General features: G+C 36.3%; 3 protein-coding genes across 5 annotated transcripts; all 3 read right to left on the bottom strand.

Moving 5' to 3' along the window:
• Nucleotides 1-5201: 5201 nt before the first annotated feature.
• LOC110107016 (G-type lectin S-receptor-like serine/threonine-protein kinase B120) lies at nt 5202-9766 on the bottom strand. 2 transcript variants are annotated; one of them, XM_028696156.1, is made up of 7 exons: nt 8177-9766; nt 7828-7929; nt 7550-7740; nt 6440-6650; nt 5947-6184; nt 5714-5864; nt 5202-5622 (listed from the first exon to the last, which is right to left on the bottom strand). In XM_028696156.1, the coding sequence occupies exons 1-7, from the start codon at nt 9480-9482 to the stop codon at nt 5314-5316; spliced, it is 2508 nt and encodes an 835-aa protein (XP_028551989.1). In that variant the 5' UTR covers nt 9483-9766; the 3' UTR covers nt 5202-5313. The 2 variants fall into 2 exon arrangements, with proteins under 2 accessions (XP_028551989.1, XP_028551988.1); XM_028696155.1 differs by having other exon boundaries at nt 7550-7929.
• Nucleotides 9767-12015: 2249 nt separating this feature from the next.
• Nucleotides 12016-16598, bottom strand: LOC110107009 (G-type lectin S-receptor-like serine/threonine-protein kinase At1g11330). 2 transcript variants are annotated; one of them, XM_020837138.2, is made up of 7 exons: nt 14939-16587; nt 14729-14857; nt 14472-14659; nt 13238-13448; nt 12922-13159; nt 12696-12846; nt 12016-12621 (listed from the first exon to the last, which is right to left on the bottom strand). In XM_020837138.2, the coding sequence occupies exons 1-7, from the start codon at nt 16209-16211 to the stop codon at nt 12316-12318; spliced, it is 2496 nt and encodes an 831-aa protein (XP_020692797.1). In that variant the 5' UTR covers nt 16212-16587; the 3' UTR covers nt 12016-12315. The 2 variants fall into 2 exon arrangements, with proteins under 2 accessions (XP_020692797.1, XP_020692798.1); XM_020837139.2 differs by lacking the exon at nt 12016-12621 and having other exon boundaries at nt 12695-12829; nt 14939-16598.
• Nucleotides 16599-18333: 1735 nt separating this feature from the next.
• On the bottom strand, nt 18334-24367 carry LOC110107014 (G-type lectin S-receptor-like serine/threonine-protein kinase B120). Its single transcript, XM_020837143.2, has 8 exons — nt 23689-24367; nt 21771-22392; nt 21515-21622; nt 21219-21427; nt 19447-19657; nt 19134-19371; nt 18889-19039; nt 18334-18800 (listed from the first exon to the last, which is right to left on the bottom strand). Exons 1-8 carry the CDS (start codon nt 24331-24333, stop codon nt 18498-18500), a joined length of 2487 nt encoding a protein of 828 aa, XP_020692802.1. The 5' UTR covers nt 24334-24367; the 3' UTR covers nt 18334-18497.
• Nucleotides 24368-25630: the final 1263 nt, after the last annotated feature.

Below are 25630 nucleotides of genomic sequence, written 5' to 3'. Positions count from 1 at the left end.
ATTTTTGGGGGGTTTCAGAAAGAAATTTGAATGTAGGGACTGTTTAGGGAATTCCTTTTGATTTGTATGCATTAAATAGTAGATTTTCCTAGGGTTTGATCATCTTGAATTTGGCTGAAATTTGAGATCTCGTAGATTTAGGTTTTCTTTGGGCTCTAGCGGCGTCTAGAGATTTGGGAGAGATCGATCCTCCTCTCGAATTGAGGATCAATTGTATCTTTTCTATTTTGTTGCATCTTCTAGTGGAATACAAGTCCTGCATTGATTCTTCTCACGATTTTCCCTGGTTTGTGCTGATTTCCTGCTGTAGACAGCAGGTTTTTGCTGTTTTTCCTGCTACAAACAGCCATTTCACTGCTGTTGCATATCGATTTGGGTTAGAATTGCTTGCGAACTCAAGTATTACCTTAGGGTTACTTGCGAACACAAGTATTTCCTATCAGAGAATTAGGAGAGAAGCAACTAAGAGATATGGGGAAAGGTGGAAATAAAAGGAGAGGAGTAATTGAAAATTCTCTCTCATTATCGAGAGGAGTAATTAATCATAGGAGCTTGCAGCTATGGAAAACCAGAACTCAAATCACACCGAAATCTCTGGGTAGTGTCTCATCTAAAGTCCAATCTACATGTTGACAAAATAAATGATTGTACCATTGATTTGATATTTAATATTTTTTTAGACAAATTCATATAATTAGTGTTAATTATCCTGAAGAATAAACTAACACTACATTATCGACTTGAGGAAAGAATCATTTATTTTCGTATTCAAAGTCGGCATAGAGAATGTAAAAATTATCCCGAAACAGAAAAGTCATATTTACCTATCGTTTTAAATACGAAATCTAACCCATGATAGGCTTTAGTCGATGTCCAGAGATTTTTTTACTCTCTTAGTAACCTAAGACAAGGTTTATTTTCTACTAGGATATTGGATTTCTATAACGGCAAGCACCTATAGTCAATTACATCTCCAAAGAGAAAACTTTCGATTAAATTGGAGATTAGACTCATTTTGATATTAAAATATAAGAAAGTTGTCTTATATATTTGAAAATGTCAATCATTACTTCAAAAATATTTTAAAGTTTTTGTAGAAAATATATTTAAATACATAATGTTATTCTTATCATAGAGTTGAGGTGTGATAATACCCCTGGGCTTATGCCTGCTTTGAATGAGCTGCTAGTTAACAACCTAATACACGCAATTATCATTGATGTAATGCATAATAAGGTTAGCTCTATCCTAAGAAATCAAAGGAATAAATTAGACTCTAAATCAATGAGTCGAAAGTAATTTGACTTTACGTTTAAGTGATGCTAACGAGACGACTCGTTAAAGACTCTAAATTTTATCTTATGTAGATTACCTAGCTAAATTTTCCAACTATCAAAATTTCTTAGAAATTTTGGCAGCATAACGACCATATGCCAACACGGAAAATGTAGCATCCCCCGTGCATAATGGGGACCCCGTTATCTTGCCAACGGGAGGCATACACCTAGGCTCTATGTACGTAACAGAAGTAAAATAAGCATATATGCATGTATGAATAGGTAAAGGGGTTGTTGTCTATAATACCCAAAGCTATATCGTCCTAAAACTAGTATACATGTTCCTACAAAGTCCATAACATGCACACCGAGGAAAATCTAAAAAAAACCTGCTACCCCCTAATGCAAGCTACCACCAACATGCACGTAGTATATGAAATGAAGTGAAGAAGAGAACTGTATAAATAAAAGAAGTTTTTTATTCATTTATTGATTTAGAGATTTACAACATACTCAGACTCTACAGAAAAGTAAGGTGGTCTGGCTCCACCACAACAAATCTGGGTTTCTAAGCCTACCATTTATGCAATAAATGCCTGGCAAATACTCAGGGAAGTGTAGGAGAGCAAAACGAAATGCAGAAAACTCTGGGAAACAGCTGGAGCAAATGCAAAAAAAAAATGTGTATGAGGGTTTTACATGCCTTGGCCTAATTCAGGTGTTAGGGCTGCTATGGATGGTTTTTTGTTTTTCAACGGACACGTGTATCGGATACGCGTGTCCTTTTGAAATTAAATAGTATTTTAATTGGATATGACTTTGGCGTATCCGACACGTATCAGTGGAGTATCGTAGGCGTATCCGTGTATCAGTGTATCGGATACAACACGCCTTCATAAATAGGTGTATCGATGCAACATAGGTGTTCGGGCTAGGTCAATTTGAAGCTTCTGGAGTAGTTTGGGTCGGGTTGGATGAGCTGAAGTGGAAGGATATAGCTTTCTTAGGCTAGGTTGACCACCTGAGAATTTTTAACCCTTAGATTGACTATTTGACTAGTCAACACGTCAATAGTTGGTGAGGTGAACTTGAGAGGGTGTATGGGTGCTGGTTGAGTTAACTCCAAGGGGCTTGAAGGGATGGGTCTAGTGTATGAGCAAATGACTATATAGTGAGGTTTGACCAAATTTCAATGAGTTGACTTTGTCAAACTCAATAGGATCTGACTCGCCAATAATTGGGAAGTGTTTAAGCTATGGGATGGAATAATCTTGGGGGTTTGGGCAGGTTGACTTGGGTGTATGCAAGGAATTGACCTTATTTTACTTTATTTGATCAATTATGGGTCCAGTTGACCAAGTTAACTATTGACTGGGTCAGGATGATCAGTTTCATGTCCATTTAACTAAGAATAGTGTTCAAAATAGTTTAGTGAAAATCAGATGTGATTTGGGGTTTAGTTGGAAGTAATTGAAGTGCATGATCAATTGAGCTAACTTGAGCTAGCTCAATTAGATCATATGGGTCAGTTGATGACTGGAGAGTCTATTGATAAATGATTTACTTTATGAAGCTCCTAGTGAAGTGGTTTGGATAATGACTGAGATCAAGGAGTCAATACGCAATGTAAGGCAGTGCACTGGGGTACTTGGTTGTAGGTGATTGTAGTTTAGTGAATGTAGGTTGTAGAAGTGATGAATCATCTATGTAGTTGAATATCCATGGGTGATTGAAGCTTGATTGAATATTGGTTGTATTATTAAAGATGATTGAATGCATGTAGATTGGATATGGTCAAGGCAATTGAACATCCATAATGATTGCTAATCAATTGATTGCAAAATCACTAATTGGTATTTAGATGATTACAGATTGATGATTGACTAGAAATAATTGTATGATTGATCGGGGTGTTGATTGTATGATTGACGTCTGGATAATTGTCAACCATAGGATTGAAAGTTAAAAGTTTGGGTAGTTTAGGATGATGATCTCATATAAAAATGAGGTCAACATTGCCTTATGAAAATTTATCCGAAACTTAAATCTGTTAAAACTTTCCCCAACAACAAAAAGAGCAGGAGCAGAGAGGCTGGGGCATGAATTTTTCGGAGCCCACAAGTGGCAAGACTGAGGGTAATGAAAATCAATGAAAGAATTAGAGAGAGAAAAAATGAGATAAATAAGATGGAAGAAAGTTTATTATGAGAAAAATATTGGGAGGGATATGTAGCCATCTTTAAAAAAAAAATCAAATATATTTCTTCCTTCCACAACAATAAGCTCTAAGTTCCTCATTTATAAGCCAATAGCCCCTTTTGAAAATTAAAAAAATTGACATTAATGAGAACTAATTCCTAAGCGATTTAAAGAAAATTCATTAAAATAATATTAAAATAAATATTTCCTTGTTGCATTAACTAATAAAAATGATAATTAATTGTGTGATCGATGATGCCCATACATCTGGATCGAATGACTACCATGAATGCTCCTCAGATATGAATCATTCTCCTTTGGAGAGTTATATTGAAAACACTTACCAAACATACTTGGAGAACCACACTATAGAGGTACATTTGTGAGACTTGGGACTTTAAAGGCCTCTATAAGATAACAAATCCTTAGCATAAAAAATAAGATTAATGTACAAAACACAGTTGATATGACCTTGTTAATAATGTAGTAAATCTTTGAGGTTGTAGTGTTGAGAAGTAAAACAACGCGACGAAACAAATAAGGAAAAGAAAACATCGAAAATGAACGTCAGGATTAAAAGTGGAATACCCGGAATCAAGAAAAAATCATGGAGCCACACCATACTAAGAAATCCACTATGAAAATGAGAAAAATTGCACAATATCTCTCTTCTCATATTATCTCATTGTCTCTCTTCACTTCTCAAACCATTCTACACATAACACGGTCAAAGAGAGGCACTTAAATTCATCAAGAGATGCAGCCCTTCATTTGAAATAAGAAGAACCAGAAAGAAAGAACTACTCAACCCGACACATAGCACTGCGAAGATGTACCTAAAATGCCTCGGCCTCGACTTCTCTATCTCGCAGTGTCGTAGCACAGTGAACTATAGTAAAACAACTCTGACTTCATAGCGCTACGACGCTGTGCTCTCTATCTCAAAGATGTTGCACCTACAACGTCTTGGCACTCAATTTACAACTCAACTAATGAAATTGAGATCTGAGTCAACAATACAACCCGATTAATCGACACAATAAATTTCATATAGGACTAATATGTAGCGGGTAAGAATTTAGTTGTATGCAAAATATGTATATGTAGATATAAATTAAAATTTAATTTTCATCACTATTATCCCAAATATTTGAATAAAAATATGCCATAACTAAAAAAAAATTATCATGATTGACATTTGATTTTCCAGAGTCAGCAAATAACTCATAAATGTACTGCAAGGAATGCAATAGAATCAAAATATGATGCATGTAGGAACAAAAATCAACAACTAAGATTTATTGCCTGAAATCCAACCATAAACATCTGAAATGAAGGTGAACTGCGGGTGTAGCACATGGTGAACTGTGGAGGAAGTCCAACAGATGAAATCCTCTGAAATTTTTGCTTTTAAATTCAAATGGTATGCCAACTCCCATGAAATTTCGACTGCATAAATTTCTTGTAACTCAACATTTAATTTTGGACTGAACTCTACCGAACTTAATTGAAATCATGGCAAACCATATATCAATCATCACTTTAAGAAAAATAAACACCCCCATGGTAGACCACGCCTATGAATATGTCTTATTAAATTTTATTTGATATTTATTTCCTTTCTAATCAAAAAATACCAATCAGTTAATATAGACAAAAGCCCCTGCGATTCTTCTTTAATCATAGAAGAATCTGCCAAAGTTTAGTATTATACACAACAGAATATGATTAAAATGTCTTATCCTACTTTTCTTTCTCTTCAAGTGTTTCCATCCTCGATGAATCCATTTCAAAACCGGTACATATCAAGTCTAATCTACTTTAAAAAGAATAAAAACTATGTTCGACCTGTCAATAGAGTGATTGAAACATCATTACTGGCTTCCTCTTGACTGGGATTTGGTGATTTTCTCTTGTTTGGGCTTTTACCCAAGGCAAATATTGGTTCCCTTGGCACGAGATGTGTAGTGGTTCTCAACTCTAACATCTTGACTACTGAAGACATAGTTGGCCGATCTGTAGCTTGATCCTGAACACATAGGAGACCCACATTGATGCATCTGGATACTTCTTTCATCTGGCACGAGTCTCTTATTAATGGATCTACTAGCTCCATCTCATTATTCTCATTCCATAGCTTCCAAGCCTATAGTAATCAAAGATATCTGCTATCAATATTGCAATACTCAAAAGCACCGAGTTAATACTTTTGCCAAGGCAATGTTATGTGTACTTACATATGGTAGGAGGTGTAGATACGATTCAGGGTGTTGGTATGTGCTGTTCCTCTTTCCACTGATAATCTCTAGGAGTAATACTCCAAAGCTATAAACATCAGATTTTATGGAGAATAGTCCTTGCATGGCATACTCTGGTGACATGTAGCCACTGAAATTTACCATTGAAAAGTCATCATCAATTGTGAGCTTGTTTATTATTAGTAAAAAAACCTTAAAAAAAAAAATCTTACTATGTTCCAATTACTCGTTTTGTTTTTGCTTCATTGCTATCCTTTCCAAATATTCTTGCGATGCCAAAGTCTGAAATTTTTGGGTTCATCTCCTCGTCCAATAAAATGTTGCTTGCTTTCAAGTCGCGATGAATGACTCCTAGACGCGAGTCTCGATGAAGGTAGAGGAGTCCTCGAGCAATTGCTTCAATGATATTATATCTCGTCTGCCATTCCAGCTGTTCTCTTCTACTTGAACCTGTCAAACGGTGCTTAGGCTTATTTCATTTTCTACTTCTGCCCCAAATGATAGTTCCATTTGGAAAAGATAAGTAAACATTTGATTTTGTTTCAACTGTTTGGAAAAGGTTTTTTTTTTTAATCTCGTTTTATTTTCAGATGAAACGGTATATATGACAAAGTTGTAGAGTATTTTTTCAACTGTTAATTATTTTCCAAACTTCTTATGGGAAAAAATTGCGGTCTACAAATGGGATTTGATTGTGCAGTTTACCAGAAAGAAAAGCTTCCAAGCTTCCGTTAACCATGTACTCGTAAATTAGCATCATATCTTCTCCTTGGATGCAGAAACCTTGTAATCTCACCAGGTTCGAGTGCTGTAATTTTGAAATTAGTTTGACCTCATTCTTGAATTCCTCCATGCCTTGAGTGGAATCCTTAGAAAGTCTTTTAACAGCTATCTGTTGGCCCCCGGGCAACATCCCCTATAAAGAATCATTTTTAAGCCTCGTCATTATTTGATTACACAGAAAAGAATCATCTGAAATTAGTCTAACTTTAAAGAATTTGTCAAATATTGCAGATGGCTATGTTTGCCTCTGTCAAAATAGTTCAAATTTAGATGCTGGAAATATCAGAAAAGTAAATGAAAGGTATTTTTTAAAACTTAAAAGGAAGAGCAGTTTAGTAGATCATTGTTGCAAGTAGATTTTCAAAAAGATAACTATCCGGAGATGAATAAAAACATTAGAATAATGCACTGATGTCAGGAAATCCTTTTTTTTTTTTACTTTTTCCTTCCTGGGAGAGGGTTGAAATTAAGAACATGGAAATGGTCTTGTAAAAATAGTTTCCATCTTTATTATGAAAACATTTGGTTGCTTTATTAAGAAATATTAGCTCTTTAAAGACGTGGTTAAGAGATAGAAAGGCCAGGCACAAAGGTCGCATGAGGGATGAATTATTTTGTGCGGATACCGGACGGGGAGCATCATCCGGTTTGCCTCTGTGAACAGTAAAAGCGCAGTGAAGTTGTGCGTTAACTGTTCATGCTGCACTTTTACTATTCAGAGAGACAAAACTGAACTGTTCTTCCCGTTCGATGTCCTCACAGAATAATCGCTCCACTTGAGGACATCGGTGTACGAAACTGCCGAATTATTATTTTCTTGTACTAAAATAATGTTTGTGAACCATGTCTTGATGATCAGAAGAGATGTCATAAAGTGGTGCACTACATGCAAAATTTTTTTGACAAAAGTTTCTTGGTAGACACCAGCTAATATATTTCTAGCTACTACTGGGTGAAAATACTGCCTTGTTTATTTACTGATTCGCCAGCTAATGCCTAAATTTTATAAAGAAGTATCGGGTGGAAATAGACCTTGTAAACAGGACCAAAGCCTCCTTCACCGAGCAGATTTTCATAAGAAAAGTTGTCTGTTGCTGCAACCATATCACGCAAACTAAAAGAACGTAATTCATATTGCTTTGCATCTTTCGCTTCCTCTTGAACCTCTGTTGAACCAAAAAACGCTGTCATTTCTTCTTGCTGGCTCCTCTGCTTAAAGTGTTCTGGACAGATTTGAAGAGGTGATATCAGTACATATATATTCTGATTAATACAAACTTTGTGGAGAACAATGTCATTGCGTAATGAACCTTTTATTCTTTTTTTGTACTTCCACAATAAGAAGACGCATCCAAGAGAACCAAAACTGAAAACTGCAACTAATGTTACGATCATGATAATTTTTCCAATTTCTGCAAAAGAATGCAAACAAGATTGGTACTCATCTGGTTATAGCCATTGGTTTATAATGTTAAATTATGTTTCTGTTTCACATTTTTTTCTTGTGAGACTTCCTCAAACTATCAAATCTAAATCCTTGAAAGACTTTGCAAGTATCTCAGCTACACTACGGAAGCTTAACAAAATTTCATTAGTACATGCAGGTGAATTCAGCATTTTCAACATGCAGAGCTAGGAAGCTGGGTAGAGAGAATATACCATGGCGAAATTCTGAACCTGCGAGACGGATATATAAGTCGTTTCCGCCTTTGGAAAAGATCTGAATGTCCATCATTTCTTCTCCCCATGTCAGACACCCAATCCCTGTCACAAAACTAAAAGCAATGCAAGAGCAATTCCTCATACATTCTGCTTGGCAAGTGGTCAAATCCAAAGCAATGTGAATAATGATTGCCAAATCTGGCAGCTTCATTCCTTGCATCAAATAAAATTGATCAGGCTTGTTTTCCTTGCCCCCAGTACTTTCATTCCTATGGCATGCCAGCTTCGTCCTCCTTACACACCCCACAATCCAGTTGCCACTCTTCCATTGACCACTTGATCTTGGTACAAATCCAGTCAAGCAGTCGCAGATAGGTGTCTTCCCATTGTTGCAACCGCCATTATTTCCACATTTATTGTACTCGTCACACACAGCAACTGGTGCTGCCCAAAATTGGCTCCAGGAGAAGCCGTCCCCATTCCGTCTGAAGTGCCTGTGAATGCCTTCTGGAGTTAGAACCCAGTATTGAAAGCTGTTGGAATTGATGTAGTAATACATCTTCTGCTCCTCATCAATGTTGCTTAATTTGAAGCCATAGGAGTAGGCGTAGATCATGCTTTCAACCCCAATAAACACCTGGCCATTCCACATACCGGAGCGCCACCGCGGTAAGCCGTCCTCCCATACGAAGAGCTGTGTCGACCTGGTTGGGTCATGGCCCAAGGAAAATCTGCCTGGAGCCGGGTCGTCGCGGCTCCTCCAGGCGGTGAGCACCTGATTCTTGTTGGTTCGGAGATCAAGCCCAACTCTCATGCCAGGGAGATATGTGTCAGTTGGGTGGTCAAAGCTCTGCCATAGCCTCCCACTGGGGTTGTTAAGCTTTAAGTTGCCGGTGTCAAGCAGCTTGGCTGTTATGTTACTATTTGAAGTTGAGGAGATGTTGGATGACCACAGAATGTTCTTATTTCCGTCGAGCATGACGAGATTGCCATCTGCGGCGATGCCGAGCGTGCCTGAGGAGTCAGAGATTGGTGAGTCTCGGTTAGCAACCCAGACAATTCTGTTGCCTCCAGAGTTGCAGTACCATATACCCACATAGCTTCTGTTTGAGCTGCCTGGCTTGAAGAAGCCGAGCTCGAAGATCCCACCGTCGGAGACCAGGGTGTTGCCGGCGGTGAGAGGCTGATGAGGTGTGAGGTAGCTTGCTGCTTGAGCTGGTGGAAAGAATTGAAGGGAGGTAAAGCAGATGAGTACTGAAGAGAGGAAGATTGAGATGATAGTTTCAATATTAAAGCTACCCATGAATCCTCAAAGGTGAATTGGTCTGGTTTGAAATTTTTTATCTGTGTGAGATTCAGCTTGCAGAATATGGTCAGCTAAGCACGAAGATCTCTGTCTTGCGTGGAGTATGTCTTCAGGAGTTAAAACAGCAGAGAATTTGTTGCCTTTGTCATTAAAGGTTCGGCTTCTGCCTTCTTTGACTTTATTTTTGTTCAACTTTGTCTTGCCGTCACTTTTGAACTTTGAAAATAAACTTTTTTTTGTCGAGAGCTGCAATATTTACTTATTTAGCCTGTGATATAGCCTCTTCCTATTTTTAAAATAATAATATGTTAAAGAAATATTATAATATTCGTTATCTAATTATTGCTTTATTAATATAATAAAATAAAATAATGTATTATTTATATTACATTATTTTTATAATTGTTGTAGTTATTATAATCTAGAATATAATTTATATTATATATTATATAAGTGTGCATAACTGCCTATTTAATACTTTTCTCACAAACCATGATTGTAGAACGAATCTCAAAGCGCATTCACCAATAGTTAAATTGATATTAAACTTTAATTGCAATTTAAGCAATGTTTAATATTTTAAGTGTATTTAATTGAATTTATAGTCAATTATTAGAATTAGTTTATTTTTCCTTAATAAATACAAACAAATTAAAAGAAATTTGATTTTTTTTCTCTAATTGAGCATTTAAAATTATAACATTACAGTTATTAATATAAAATTTTAATGTAATTTAAATAGTATGCTATTTTATTTTATTTTAATTTTTGTATTATAATAATTGTTTAAGTGATGCCTTGGATAATTTAAATAAGGATTAGAGTAACTAAACGTTATATAATTATTTACAATAAAAAATACAAATAATATAATAATTGCGTAATTAGAACAAAACTGTAATATTATTATAATATAAAAAATACATAATAAGATAATATCAGAACATTTTATAATTAACACTAATGTTATAATATTTATTTAATTTGTCTTACATTTTTCTAATATATTTTTAAAAAAGTTTCATTTGTGAGCTCAAGTGTTCTCAATTAAAATCCCAATATTGTTAATACTAAAGAATCCTATAGTGAAATCTAAGAAATAAATTCTCTAAATCCTAATTTTCATATAATACTGTTAAGATGGTAAATTTTCTCTTTTTTTGTCTAAAAAATATTCTAATACATAATAATGTTGTATGTTCTATTAATTTTCTTCTTTATTTTTATTTGAGTTAGATAGAAAATTAAAAATGAAAATGTGCATTTGTTCATATTTCTTAGGAAATTTTAATTTCTAATAATCATAATGAAATCAACCATCTAGTTTAGATATTAGATTTAATTCTAGGTTAGATATATGAATGCTAATAGTTGGGTAGATATACTAAGAGTTAGTCCTCACTCATAAATTTAGGCTTCGTTTGGGGTGCCTTTCTTGCTGCTTCGGTGCTTCCTACAACAATTTTTAGTTAAAAAATTTTATTTTTTGTATAAAAAATTATTTTGAAAAGCAGTAAGAAAGCCTTCCCAAATGAGACCTTAATCTTTTGAGTTAAAAATATTTTTGATCATTTGTGTATCAAGTCCAACATTTATACTACTATGATCCACACCCCCTAGTAAGTAGAATCAAAGCAAATGGAATGGCATGAATCAAGTAATTTATGTGGTTTGCGCTTTTATGTCTTTAATGCCTTTTATTATGATCAACTATTCAAGAACTAGTGACCCTCATGATAGCTCCGCATAAGGGTGTCAATGAGTCAAGCTGACTTGTGAGTTGACTCGAACTCAACTGGAAAAATGATTCATGAGCTAAACTCAATAAGCTAATGAGCTAAACTTAAGCCAGTTTCTGCTCATTAGCTTGAAAGTCAGCTCATTTAAAAATATATAAATATAAAATACACTTAAAATATATTAGTATTCGGGCAATTCAATATAAGTTATTAAAATATTTAAAAACTATATCTCATTTTCTTGTATTAAAAGATTTTTAATTATCTCTCTTCTAATTTCTCTTTGTTTTAATAATTTTATTATAATTATTAATTTAATCATAATCAATTTCTTTCTTTCATAATAAACATGCAAGCTGGTGAGTTGCCTTGACCTCATGGAATTATGCTCCAGCTTGAGCTCGATTAATTAAAAAATTCAAACAAAAACTATAGGTAACCCTAGTTGTGCCCAACTCATTTACTCCCCTAGCTCCATATGATTAAGTTAGCTCTTGATGCATAATATTAAATGATATTAAATTTTTTTTGTTTAAGAAAGAGTGATATGATAACCAATAGAGAGTTTTCATATAAGGAGATAATTATTAGGGCATAGAGCATATAGCATATTTGGGCTTCGTTTGAGACAGCTTTCTTATTGCTTCTTAAGAAGCTGCTAAAAATTACTTTAAGAAACAGTAAGAAAGTCATCCCAGACAAACAAGAAAAACCAAAGTGGAGTATGATTCAAGCAACTATAACTATAAAAATGACCTAATTATCTCTCTATGAAAGAAAAGATCTTAATATGAAATCATCCCCTCTTCCTTTCATTCAATCTCAAATTGATTGGAAATGAACAGTATTTATCTGGGATGATTGTTGTTTACAAGGACTATCTCCTACATCAGAAGTCCCCAGATACAATTACCTAAGTAAAACAATTATTTCCCCCAAAGTTGAACAAATACTAGCAAGCTACAGTTTACCAGTATGAAATTGGGTCTGCGGCCGAGTGGTCGGCGAAAGAAATTCCTCCCATCTCATCCGGGCTCGAATCCCCTGTCCCATAAAAAAAAAAAACAGTTTCCCAGTAAAAAGCTTGACAACTACCGACCTGTCAAAATGGTGATAGAATCAAAGACACGGCATGCTCTATCATTAGATGACTGTGACTGAGCATCACTAGGAATTTTTTCGAATGTAAAAGTTGGCTGGCTTGGCACAGTATGAACTTCAACATCGCTTTCCAGCATTACAATCACTGAAGACATTGTTGGTCTATCGTTGGCTCGATCCTGAACACACAAGAGGCCCAAGTGGATACATCTTGATACCTCAACAGGTGAGAATGAATCCCTTAATGATTGATCCACAAACTCCATCACATTTTCCTCATTCCATAGCTTCCAAGCCTATATCAATCCAAATTTTTTGTTACGAGTTAAATCTTATGGAGATCTGCAAACATGATAACTTGGTTACTTACATACGCAAGGAGGTTGAGATTCAATCCAGGATGGCAATATGTGCTGTTTTTCTTCCCACTAATAATCTCTAAGAGTAGTACGCCAAAGCTGTAGACATCAGATTTCACAGAGAACAGACCATGCATTGCATATTCTGGTGACATGTAACCACTACATTTTATGAGAAAGAATTAGTAGTTTTTCGAGTAATCTACAACGTAGTATATAATCTAAGATATAACTTACTACGTCCCAACCACCCGTTTCGTGGTTGTTTCGTTGTTGTCGCTCCTAAATATTCTTGCAAGTCCAAAGTCGGAAATTTTTGGATGCATCCCTTCATCTAATAAAATGTTGCTGACTTTCAAATCACGATGTATGATTCGTAACCTCGAGTCTCGATGAAGATAGAGGAGTCCTCGAGCAATTCCTTCTATGATTTTGTACCGTATCTTCCAATCTAATTGTTCTTTCTTGCTAGGTTCTGTGGAAAATTTTCTATAAGACCATTTTGCTAAGACTGCTAGTAAGGGATGATCTGGAAAAAGTCACAAGTAATTACCAAAAATGAAAGAATCAAGGCTTTTGTTTGGCATATACTCATAGACTAGAATTTGATCTTCATTCTCAGTGCAGAAGCCTAAAAGTCTGACAAGATTTATATGTTGTAACTTTGAAATGAGGATGACCTCATTTTTGAATTCCTCCATGCCTTGCCCTGAACCCCTAGAAAGTCTTTTTACGGCTATTTCTTGGCCTCCTGGAAGAATGCCCTGTAAGACCACAAAAACAGATTTCTTGGCGATTCAGAGAAAGTTATTGCAAGATAAGCACCCTCTTAATATTTCCTAAACCAAAGAACAGGGAACTTGGAAGCAAATAAAAAAGATGATTTTAGTAACAAGTACAACTGAAGGTTGCATGGAAAACATTCAGCAATGTTTAAATATGAACAATATACCTTTTCTTTGCCATTTAACACTTTGCACGTAAGCAAAAGGTTGCAAACGAGTCCAAAATGACTGTTTTTTGGCTTTGCTCGGCTTGGTTTCTTAGCAATTGCGAAATTATTGACGGACAGAAAATGCTCGTTCATATTAAGTTCATTTTTTATTAAGCAAAAAAGAAACAAGAAGCCCAGCCGGCGTTCATCAAACGCATCAATAATTTTTTCAACGGTGGGTCTGATTTTATGAAAAACTATTTGTGATTTTCACAGTGCAACGTTCTTTAAAATTTTAGTAAAAATATAGATGTTTTCCTAATATATATATATATGCATATATATGTGCTTGCACGACGGTGGGCAATTGATCATCCTGAAATTTTTTTTTCTCAGAAGAATAAGTATTTTAACTATTTTGTCCACTTTCGATAAATAAATTTACCCAAATTTTAAGAAAAAAAAAATTCTATTTCATATTTCATATATAAAATTATACAATTCACAGTTCAATTTTACCTATCCTCAGAAAAGAGGCTGATTCCGCCCCTACATGATGGTTAACCTAGTTGTTTTTCTTTTGAAAATTACAAAACTTATCCTTCAATTACAAGATTGGGAAATGTCTTTTCATCTTTAGATTTTAGTCAAGTCAATGCAAACAAGCATCTTGTTGAAAAAACTAAACCCATTTCCCCCAAAAAAAAAAAAAAAAAAACTAAACCCCAAATGTTAGATTGGAGTCACTTCGCAGAGAAAGTTAAAATTTTTTACTTTTTTTTTTACTTAAAATGATTATAGCTGAAAGAAAAAAAAAAATATTAGATCTATTAACTCTATGAAGCAAACTCACTTTGTAAACAGGGCCAAATCCTCCTCTCCCAAGCAAATTTGATTGAGAGAAGCCCTCTGTTGCTGCTAGAATGGTACTGAAACTAACAAAGGGAATTTCGTGGCATCCATCTTCTTTTCCTTCACCATGTATATCAATAACATCAGAAATTGCTCCCACTCCTTGATTCATCTTTGGCGGAGAAAGCTCTGCATAAATAAGTAAATGTCAAAAGAAGAATTCGCAGATAATTGGTTAGCCTAAAGCTAAGCTATTACCTTTCTTCTCTCTTTTCTTAAAATTGCGAAACAAGACTGTGATGCATCCTATCAAAAACAGTCCAGCCAAAACAATAATCACTATGATATAAGCTGCTAGAGCCTTCTTCTTGTCACTTATGGCCTCACCTGAAAATAAAACACAAGTGCTCAAAGCAGAATGACTCCATTCCAAATCCAATCTTCTACTTGATTTGATGGAACACATACCTTGGTTGAATTCCGAAGCAGAAAGGCGAAGATACAGATCATTCCCTCCGCTTGTGAAGACATTAATGTCAGCCAAATTGACTCCCCAAATCATACACCCAATGGCATCCACAAAACTGTAAGCATTGCAAGAGCAATTCCTCATGCAAAACTCTCCGCAGTCATTCACATTCACCACCTGAGTAGCCAGTTCTGAATAATCCGGCAGCTTTATACCTTGCATCAAATAGAACTGATCAGGCTCCACCCCGTTGCCTTCACATTGTAACGGCGTCCTCCTCACGCACCCCTTCGTCCAGTTCCCATTGCTCCATTCACTTGCAAGCCTCGGCACGAATCCCTTCAAGCAGCTACAAATCGGCTCCGCCCCATCAGTGCAGCTTCCATAATCTCCGCATCTGTTATACTTTTCGCATTCTGTCGCCGGCGCTTCCCATAAATTAAGCCAAGTCTTGGTGCTCTTCAAATAAAACAAATGCTTCACTGTTCCAGTAGGGGTAAGAACCCATCGATGCGAGCTATTGAAATCTGTGTAGTAATACCTCTTGTTTCCTTCGTTGAAGATGCTAAGCTTGAATCCATAAGCGGCTGCGAATACCATGTCCGGTATTCCAATGAACACCTGGCCGTTCCACTGGCCGGAACGCCACCACGGCCGGCTTCCCTCCCATATAAAGATTTGCGCCGAGGGGTCGACGCCGAGAGTGAAATTACCAGGAGAGGGATCATCCGCCGTCTTCCAAGAGGTGAACAGTCTGCTCAAGTTGTTGCTGAGATCGAGCCCTATCTTCATACCAGCAAGGTAGGTATTGCACGGATGGTCGAAGCTCTCCCATGCGATGGCGCCGGAGTTGTTGAGCATCAGGTCGCCAAAATCTGAGAGCTCCACCGTCGATTTGTTGGACCGGAGTTTCGCGTTCGATGACCACAGGACTCGCCGAGCACCATCGAGGACGGCGATATTTCCGTCTCCGATGATGGCGATAGAGCCGGAGCGGTTGGGGATAGGCCTCTCGCGATTGGCGACCCAGACGACGTTCTCAACGGAGAAGTTGTTCTCCCAGATGCCGACGTAGCGGTTTCCCGCATTTCCTACGGTGAAGAAGCCGAGTTTGAAGACCCCGGCAGGTGAGGCGAGGATTTCGCCGTCAGTGAGAGAATGGTTTATATCGATTGAGGTGGATGAGCGGCATAGTGGGAGAGAGAGCAGAGTGGTGATGGAGAAGAGGATGAAGGAGAAAATACCCCAATTATGAACGTGAAAGCGATCCATGAGAGAGCATTCAATGAGATCAAATGCTCTGAGTAGCTGAGGCTGAGTGATTGCAGGAGAGGTTCGATTGGTGGAATTAAGAGAACTGAGGTTTTTTTAAGTTTGATAGAGATGTTCGATACGGGAATCAATAAGGATCCTTTTTTTGGTAGGTAAATGAGACCTCAGGTTGACTTTTGACCTCATTCGTTGACAATTAGGTATTAAATGCTTTATTATTATTATTTGGAACAGACGTATCTACCCGCTCCCACATCTTGAAAGAGGTGTTTGGCGGGTGGCAGCGTAACTAATCCCTCGGCGAGTCTACCAACAACCAGCCCCACAGGCGCAAGACCCACAATTATTTTCTCCCCCGAAGAAGTCGTGTCGTATGAGGGGGGATTTGAATTTGTGATGAGGGGTTCCCAATCAAGCTCGCCCACTAACTCACCTAAGCCCGGTGGGGTTTTAAATGCTTTATTGATATTGTGATTTTATTAAATATCCCATGAAATGACATTGATCCAATGATCCATGTTGAATAAGTAAGCTTGTAAAATGGTACGCAGGGAATTTTTTTTTTAATCCAAGAAGAAGTTCGTCTTCTCCAATTTTCCTGTGTGTATTCTCTGTTGCTCCGTTCATTGCCGGGATTCAAATTTGGGATATCAGGTTTCCAATCAAGCTCGCCCACCAACTCACCTAAGACTGGTGGGGTTTTAAATGCTTTATTGATATTATGATTTTATTAGATATCCCACAAAATGACATTAATCCAATGATCCATGTTGAATAAGTAAGCTTGTAAAATGGTACGCAGGGAATTTTTTTCTCAAAAAAACAAAACTCGGCTACCGCGTGGATTCTCCTCACAGAAAAATTATTACACACGGTCATCCCAAAGTTATTTAGAGGCGAATTAGGATGTGTCAAATCATTATTTTTTTGTGTATCGTCATATATGCAGTGACATGACACATCTTGATTCAACTCCAGATAATTTGATGACAGCATATAATAATTTCTCCTCATCACACGTCAGAAAAAATTGCAGACTATTATGTATCGCACATATGGGGTTAGTGGTGTAACTGAGTTAAATCGGCTCGTGAGCCAGTTCAAACTCAACTTGATAAATTACATATAAGTTGAGCTCGATTATTTAATAAATTAATTTTGAGTTGGTCATAATTAAACTTGTTAGTTCATGAGCTAGTTCTTTTAAAAAATATTAATATAAAATACACTTAAAATATATTAGCATTTATACTTTTAAATATATAGTTATTCATAATATTTCAAATTTGTATCTCACTTTTTATGATCAAATAATTCTTTTTTTTTTCTTTTTTCTTTACGATTTTATTAAACAAAAATTACTTGAATTATAATCATTTTCTCTCATTCGTAAAAAATGAGTCGGCTCTTGAACCAGCTAGAACTCAAAGAATAAGCTCGAGCTCATGCTCGACTCGATTAATTAACCAAGCTCAAGCTAAAGTTAGGGGTGACTCGAGTTGTATTATAATGAGTTAGTAGTACATTTAGCTGTGCATGTATCAAATGATGGCTACATCAAATGTGAATAAAATAAAGCTATGGCATTGGCGGATTGGATATATTAATAGGGCTTCAAATGAAACGAGTCTTCTACAAATTACTTATGTCTCGACATAATTATAACTCATTTATGATAGTTTGTTTAAATAATCAAATAAGTTTGAATAATTTTAAAAATAATTGACTGTTAAATAAACAACCTTGAACAAGTATGTGTTCGGTTCGTTTATGTTCATGAACAACATCAATTAAATTTGTGCAAAAACAGAAAAAACTCGAATCAATCTCGAACTAAACTTGAACAAGCTGATAATAAATGAGCTTAATGAACAAGCTCCTACTTAGCTCACCTCAATTCATTTGCGACGCTACATATTAATGACATAAGCTCGATGTGTTGCAGGAATAATGGCTACTCAGTGGTGAGTCATGTATTATTAACAAGTCACATAGACATAAATTTAAGTGATTAAATAAAGGGCAGAAGTTGTTTAGTCATAAATTTAAGTTTTACTAAATAATTACATTTTTTATTGTACTCATTTTAAATAAATACAATGGCCATCTAATTCATTCTTATAAGAATTTGATCAATGAATTCTGAACTAAAGATTAAAAGGTCAATAACTACATTTATTTCTTTAAGAAATTAAAAAAAAATTGCATGCAAGTACAATAAGGATACGCATAATTCTACTTTGAATATGATCTCTGAAGAATGCGATTAAGCTTATGAACTTAATACTATCGACCTGATACCATAGTGGTCATTAATGAATTTCCAGAGATGAATCTCTGATCAGTTGATACAGTCTCACCTATGCTTCTCTCAAACGCAAAAGTAGGTTGTCTTGGCATTGGATGAGCCATAGTTCCTCCCTCCAACATCATTATAGCAGTCGCCATTGTTGGCCTCTCATTAGCTCTATCCTGAACACATGAAAGCCCCAATTGAACACATCTTGAAACATCAATCAGCAAGCATGAATCCCTCATTGATGGATCAACGAACTCCATCACATTATCTTCTGTCCAAAACTTCCAAGCCTGCAATAATTCAAAAGTTTTATCTTTTCAAAATTTATAATCTTGAAGTAACCAACTTAAAGGCAAGTTTGGTTATTCTTTGACTTACACAAGCAATGAGGTTGAGATACAGGTCAGGATGTTGGTATATGCTGTTTCTATGCCCGCTAACAATCTCCAAGACGAGTATTCCGAAGCTATAAACATCAGACTTCACAGAGAACAGACCTTGCATTGCATATTCTGGCGACATGTAACCGCTGCAGTTCAATGAGTTTACCAAAAACATTAGCTAAAAGTCGTTGAACAGTTCAATGCGTATTCCAAACTTCGATGGAACATCTCGGAACTTACTATGTGCCAACAACTCGTTTTGTTTTTGTTTCATTGCCATCACTTCCAAAGATCTTGGCCATTCCAAAGTCTGAAATTTTTGGATTCACCGAGTCGTCCAGCAAAATATTGCTTGCTTTCATATCACGATGGATAACTCTAAGCCTCGAGTCTCTGTGGAGATAGAGGAGTCCTCTAGCAATTCCCTCAATGATATTGTACCTCGTGTTCCAATCTAACAATCTTTTCTTGTTTTGATCTGTTCAAAGTAATTTTAACATAATTTTTTCTTGATGGGTGGTAAGTAGTAATGAACATGAATATGATTAATTACCAAAAAGAAAATCATCCAAGCTTTTGTTTGGCATGTACTCGTAGACGAGCATTTTATCATCCCTTTGAGCGCAAAAGCCTAGAAGCCTTACAAGATTTCTGTGTTGTAACTTCGCAATAAGGTGGACTTCATTTTTGAATTGTTCAATGCCTTGTCCTGAACTGTTAGACAGTCTTTTTACAGCTATCTCTTGTCCTCCTGGTAGTAGGCCCTGTAATATATTAACAAAAAAAGATCATCATTGTTTTTCTCAATTGCTGAAGCACCAACGGAAACAAAATTTTCATTTGAGAAACTCTATTTTGGCCAATTCATGTAGTGTATATATGGTTACTTTCATGAACATTTCAAAAACAAAAATTTGATTTTAAAAGCTATTGAGAAGTTCTCTTTTCCATGATAGTTAACCCTTGATTGTAGGCCAGTTTATGGGCATTTTAGGTGCACAGATGTAGGCAAAGTTCAATAAAGACTTGCACATCACATACGTAAGACTTGAATGAAAGATCTCTTCGGCTTTGTTTGGGACGGCTTTCTTACTGCTTCTTAAAACAACTTTCAAGATTTTTGTACTAGAAGCGCCGCTTTATAAAGTAGGAAGAAAGTCGTCCCAAATAAAATCTTAGTTGACAACCAAAACTCTCAAATAACATTCAAGATGAGATACTTTAACTTTGATAATACCCTTTCAGTTTAAATTTCTTTGGCAACGACTACTTCAACTGTCCAGTTAGCTGGACTTTGGAAAAGGACTGGACGACGTTAGACAGCCAAACAAAACCAATTAATTCCCTTTCATCATCTAAGCCACAACAACAATAAACTCTGTTCAAAAACACCTTATTTGACTTTTGATTAAAGTAGTAAATATATCACAAGACGCGCTTTTCCAAATGCAACTTCACGGCTGGTTTTAGAAATTCTCAATTTTTTTTTTTTATATCCAGGTTAATTAAGATAAATTCACACAGACTTAAATTCAAGACCTCTTAATTGATAGTCTAAGCTCTGTGTATAGCTAATTTTTCACCATCATCTTTAGCTTTATAGCCTAATTAGGGGACAATTGAGTCAAGTTCACTCTTAGATTAATTCGGGCTCAACTCGATAAATTGTTCTTGAGCCAAGTTTAATGAGCTAACTACTCAAATTTGAGTCAACGCTAAATCGACTATTTAGCTTGTGAATTGGCTGGTTTAAAAGATATTTATGATAAATATACTTAAAATATATAAAAACTTAATTATTATAAATCGCTAAAAATATTTAAATGTTGTATTTTTCTTTCTTATTTCAAGTAATTTCTTATTATTTTTAGTTAATTTATTATTCTGTTTATGATGTTATTATAATAAATGTTTGAATAAGAATGATTTTCTATTTTATAAAATTAAGCTCGAGCTCAAAATCGATAAATTAATCAAACTCAAGCTAAAACTAATGGTGACTCTAGTTTTGCTCGTCTCTCTTATGAGAAATTATTCTGCAAGGACACCAGACTGTCTTGAGGCGAGTCAGAACGTGCCACATCACCTGGTACATGCCGTGGTACACAACAAATGGGTGACGTGACACGTTCTGATTCTCCTCCGGACAACATCCATATCCACACAAAATAATTTCACCTCTCTTATAGCCCTACCTCACATTTTGAGAAATATATATTGATTTTGTGATAAAAAATACATATGTTGATGTTATGATTTATGAGCATGTAAAAGATTGTTCATGAACTTGTTTGCAGTTATAATAATGAGAGACTTATTAATTACCTTATAAACAGGGCCAAATCCTCCTTCCCCAAGAAAATTAGAACTGGAGAAATTACTTGTGGCTGCCGCTACAGTCTCAAAGCTGAATACTGTGGATTCTGTGCGCTTCCCATCACTTCCTTCCTCCTCCTCATTCACAGGAACGCCGGAGAATCCTGTACTGGGATTCACCGACGCTTCTTCTTGTCTCTTTGGTCGCTTCAACAAAGCTGGTTAATTAAAGAAAAACAGCCATTAGACAGTTTGTAATTATTATTTTTTACGTTAATAGCTGAACTGTTACACAGTAATATTGCCTCTGAGTTTCCTCCGAAAAATCCACAGCAGACAAATGCATCCAAGTACAGAGAGGGCGGGTAAGCCTATTACCACTATCAGTAACACAGGAACTTTGACCTTCTTCTCTGTAATGACAGCCATGAAATTATGTATTTATTTATTCTCTGTGTACTAATAATCATTTCATAATTCATATAAACATTTAGATATCATCAATACATAAGCTTGGCCCGATCTAAACCAACCCAGAAAAGAGGAAATTAATGCACTCACCAACAAGCTCTGAACCGGCAAGCCTGACATAGAAATCATTCCCCCCATCGGAAAAGAAATGAAGATCCATCAACTCCCTCGCCCATATCAAGCACCCAATTCCGGTCACAAAGCTGTAAGCTTTACAAGAGCAGTTCCTCAAGCAGGTCTCCTCACACTGGCTCAGACTCGCCGAGCCAGCAACCCAATCAGACAAATCCGGCAACTTCAATCCCTCTATGCGATAAAACCCATCCTTCTTCTCGCCCGCCGCATCGCCTTCCCTCCTCTCACACTGCAGCGGCGTCCTTCTCACGCACCCTTCCGAACCTCGCACGTAGCCTTTCAAGCAATCGCATGTCGGCGAGTCGCCGTCGTTCCTGCCGTTGGTGCAGGTGGCGTTGTTCCCGCACTTGTTGTAAAGCTCGCATTCCGTGACTGGCTGAGCCCAGATCTGTTGCCATGAGTTAGAGTCTTCTTGCCATTCGAGATGCTCCACGAAGCCAGCAGGGGACAGAACGAAGCGCTGTGGCGTGCTGTTGAATGGGTTGTAGTAGAAGTACATGACGTTTTCTAACGCGAAGTTGTTGAGGCGGAAGCCATAGATGTACTCGGCGAGCATGCCTTCTACTCCTATGAAGATCTGTTTAAGATTTATAAAAATCATATATGAGTTTATTTATTTGATCTATCAGCAGTACTCCACTCTTGAATATTTGATATGATCTGAAAAAGCGATTTGAATCCGACCTGAAAATTTTAGATTAGGGTAAACTCAACCCGAAATGGGTAGGATTTAGGTTTAACAAATAAACTAGTTTCAAAAATCGGGTCAGGTTCCAGTTAACCCAGAAACCCAAAATTGACCCATTTTGACTCGAAAATTCGATATTAACCTGATTTTTACCCTAAAATCAGAGTTTGACTCATTTTTTTACTTAAAACTAGCAATATTATGTCGGCCTTGGGACATTTGTGTCAGGTCGGGTTGACCCGGACCCAAAGCGGGTCCAATTTAGATCCGAAAAACCGACCCAATTTCTAAAACGGGTCGGTGCAGGTTTACCCGAATAGTGCCGAATTAGTTCTGAGTTCGACCCTTTTTTTCTCGGACATATCGAAAGGTTGTAGTACAAGAATAAGAAAGCCACAACAGCATGTAACAGCTAGACACTGCGCGTAATTAAATTTTTTTGAGTAAGTCTCTTTTTATTTCTATGTTCCTCTCCTTATCCCATTCCATCCCAGCTGCGAACCAAAAGGACCAACCCGAAATTGACACTCGTGCACTCTTCTAATGAAGAAGTGAGAAAACAAAGAGGAATAGATATTTGAAGTTTATATATGTGAAATATGTGTCAACTTATTTTTAATTGACTCAAATGTTATATATATATATAAAAGAGAAACAGAGTAGTTGAATGATTATTATCAAAAAATAAAATTTTAATAGTTATTAGTATTATAGTTATAGTTGAATGATTATTTTGACACAAATTAAATATATTCTAATATGTTTGACTATAAAAAATAATTTTAATATTATAAATCCTTAAAAATGGCAAAAAGCTAAATCAAATAAAAATATAATACGAATTTAAAATAAAATAATAAAAATATATGAAAAAAAAGTTCTAAGAATATTTTCATGCAATTGATTTGATAATTGTTGAATTTATTTTGAGATTAATATTTTATGCGTAAATTTTTATAGTCCAAATCTTTAAATAAATTTAATATTTTTTAATTATTGTGATATAATTTGTATCAACATAATGCTAAGATTGAAAGCAAAATAATCGTTCAAAAACTTTAAAAAAAAATATTAATTTTTTAAATTGAGTTTACTTCGTCTTTCATTAAAAAAACAGAACATTTACCAATTCAATTAGGCCTTTTGAATACATGTGCATTAGACAACTAGCTAGTGCCGGTATACCTGTTCGTTCCACCGGCCGGAGCGCCACCGCGGCTCGCCGTCATCCCATATAAAGATCTGCGTCGACCGGTCGGGGTTGATCCCCAGAGTAAACTTCCCCGGAGCCGGATCATCCTCGCTTCTCCGTGAAGTAAATTGATGGTTCTCGTTGGTGAGTAAATTGAGCCCTGGTTTCATACCAGGAAGATAAGTATCCGCAGGATGATCAAAGCTCTGCCAAACGACGACTTCTGAGTTTCTAAGCACCAAATTTCCAGTATCTAGCAACGCCGCCGTCGTGTTTCTCGTTTTCAACGATACTCCGGACGTCCACATGACACGCTGCTGACCGTCGAGAACCACCAGATTGCCGTCGCCGGCGATGGCGAGCGATCCGGAGGTGTTGGAAACAGGGGAGTTGCGGTTGGCCACCCAGACGATTGTAGAGTTGGAGAAGTTGTGATACCATATTCCGATGTAGCGGTTTGTGGAGCGGAGGGGACTGAAGAAGCCGAGCTCGAAGACGCCGCCAGGGGAGACGATGGTGCCACCGTCTGCGAGGGGCTGGTTTGGAGAGATGGTGGAGGTTGCTGCGTGGGAGGATGGGATTAGTGAGCAGAGGAAGATAGTGGTGGTGAGGGAGACGAAGAGGTCAAAGTAATCCATTGGTCTTCATGTGAAGATGAAGTAGGATGAAGAGTTATCGGAGATTAATTTTCCTTTATACAATTATGTTGGTCGTGGGACCCATCCGTGGTCAATATGTATTATATGACGTGGTGCGTTTGAATCTTCCCGTGATCTCTCGTTAATTTGGATGGGGATAGATCGGTTACAACTTCGGGTGTGACGAGTGAGCGATCTGCTAGTGGTGTTGTTCATTCATTTATTTCCTCGGTTACACCTATTGTTCAAGCAACTGGTCATTTTGTTGAGGTCCCTATTAATTTATTATCACCTAAGGCTTTGGTTGCTTATGTGGGTGCCTATTCGAGTGAGAGTGTAAGGATGCAACTTGATTGGCTTCATTTCTCATTCAATTTCTCTTCGGAGGCTAGTGGGGATGATGCACCTGGGGTTGACTTTACCATGTAGAAGGACCGTCATGTTGTTTCTGTTTCCTCTCATGGGAGGGGTAAATGTGGAAGGAAATAATTTTTGGGCTTGTGGTGTTGTTTTCGGTTTTCTTTGTTGCTGCTCTATGGTTGCTAATTAAGAGATTTTTAGTTGAGTCTTATATATGTGTATGAATTTATCTTAATTGATCTAAATATTAAAAAAATATTAAATATAAATTTAATTAATTAAATAATTATGACTTGTTTTTTGGGAAAATTAATTATGACTTTAAGCTAGACATTATTTTTATAAACTTGACTTGTTATGAAAAAAAAAATCATATTTGGTCCTCTAAAAAGTTTATATTAGAATTATTCCTTAAGCAAATTAATATTGAAGTATTATTTTGAGTTTGTTCTCTTAGACCATCTCCAACCGTTTGGCAAACAGCCGAATGGAGGCCCTCAAACGTCGCAACCGAACGCCATTTCTTCCGTCATTTGATCGCAGTTGAACAGTGCGACGCCAATATTGGTGTCGCACTGTTCACTTGCGCCATTTCTTTCTCTCTATCGAACTTGTATGAGAAAGGCGCGAAAGAAACGAGCGATGATTTGGGGGCAAAATGGCGTTCCACTGGAGATGAATCACAACACTTTTTGATTTTACTGCATTTTGCAGTGAAAAATGAGAGTTTCGGTTGGAGATGCCCTTAATGAGTTGAGTATAATTAAAGTAGTGTTCTACTCGTTATTAACTCGAGATTAATTTTATTAATTGTACATTTTTTTTTAATTTGTTAATTTATTGAAGATGAGTAGAATAATTTTATAGATTTTAGCTTTTCATTTATTCATTTTCATATATAAAAAATAAAATGGCACTAGTCAGACGATAGTTGTTG

This window comes from Dendrobium catenatum, unplaced genomic scaffold (assembly GCF_001605985.2).
Source record: "Dendrobium catenatum unplaced genomic scaffold, ASM160598v2 fragScaff_scaffold_716, whole genome shotgun sequence".
Taxonomy (NCBI): Eukaryota; Viridiplantae; Streptophyta; class Magnoliopsida; order Asparagales; family Orchidaceae; genus Dendrobium; species Dendrobium catenatum.
Note: the sequence above shows the minus strand (reverse complement) of the source record. Positions and strands in the feature narration are given on the sequence as shown.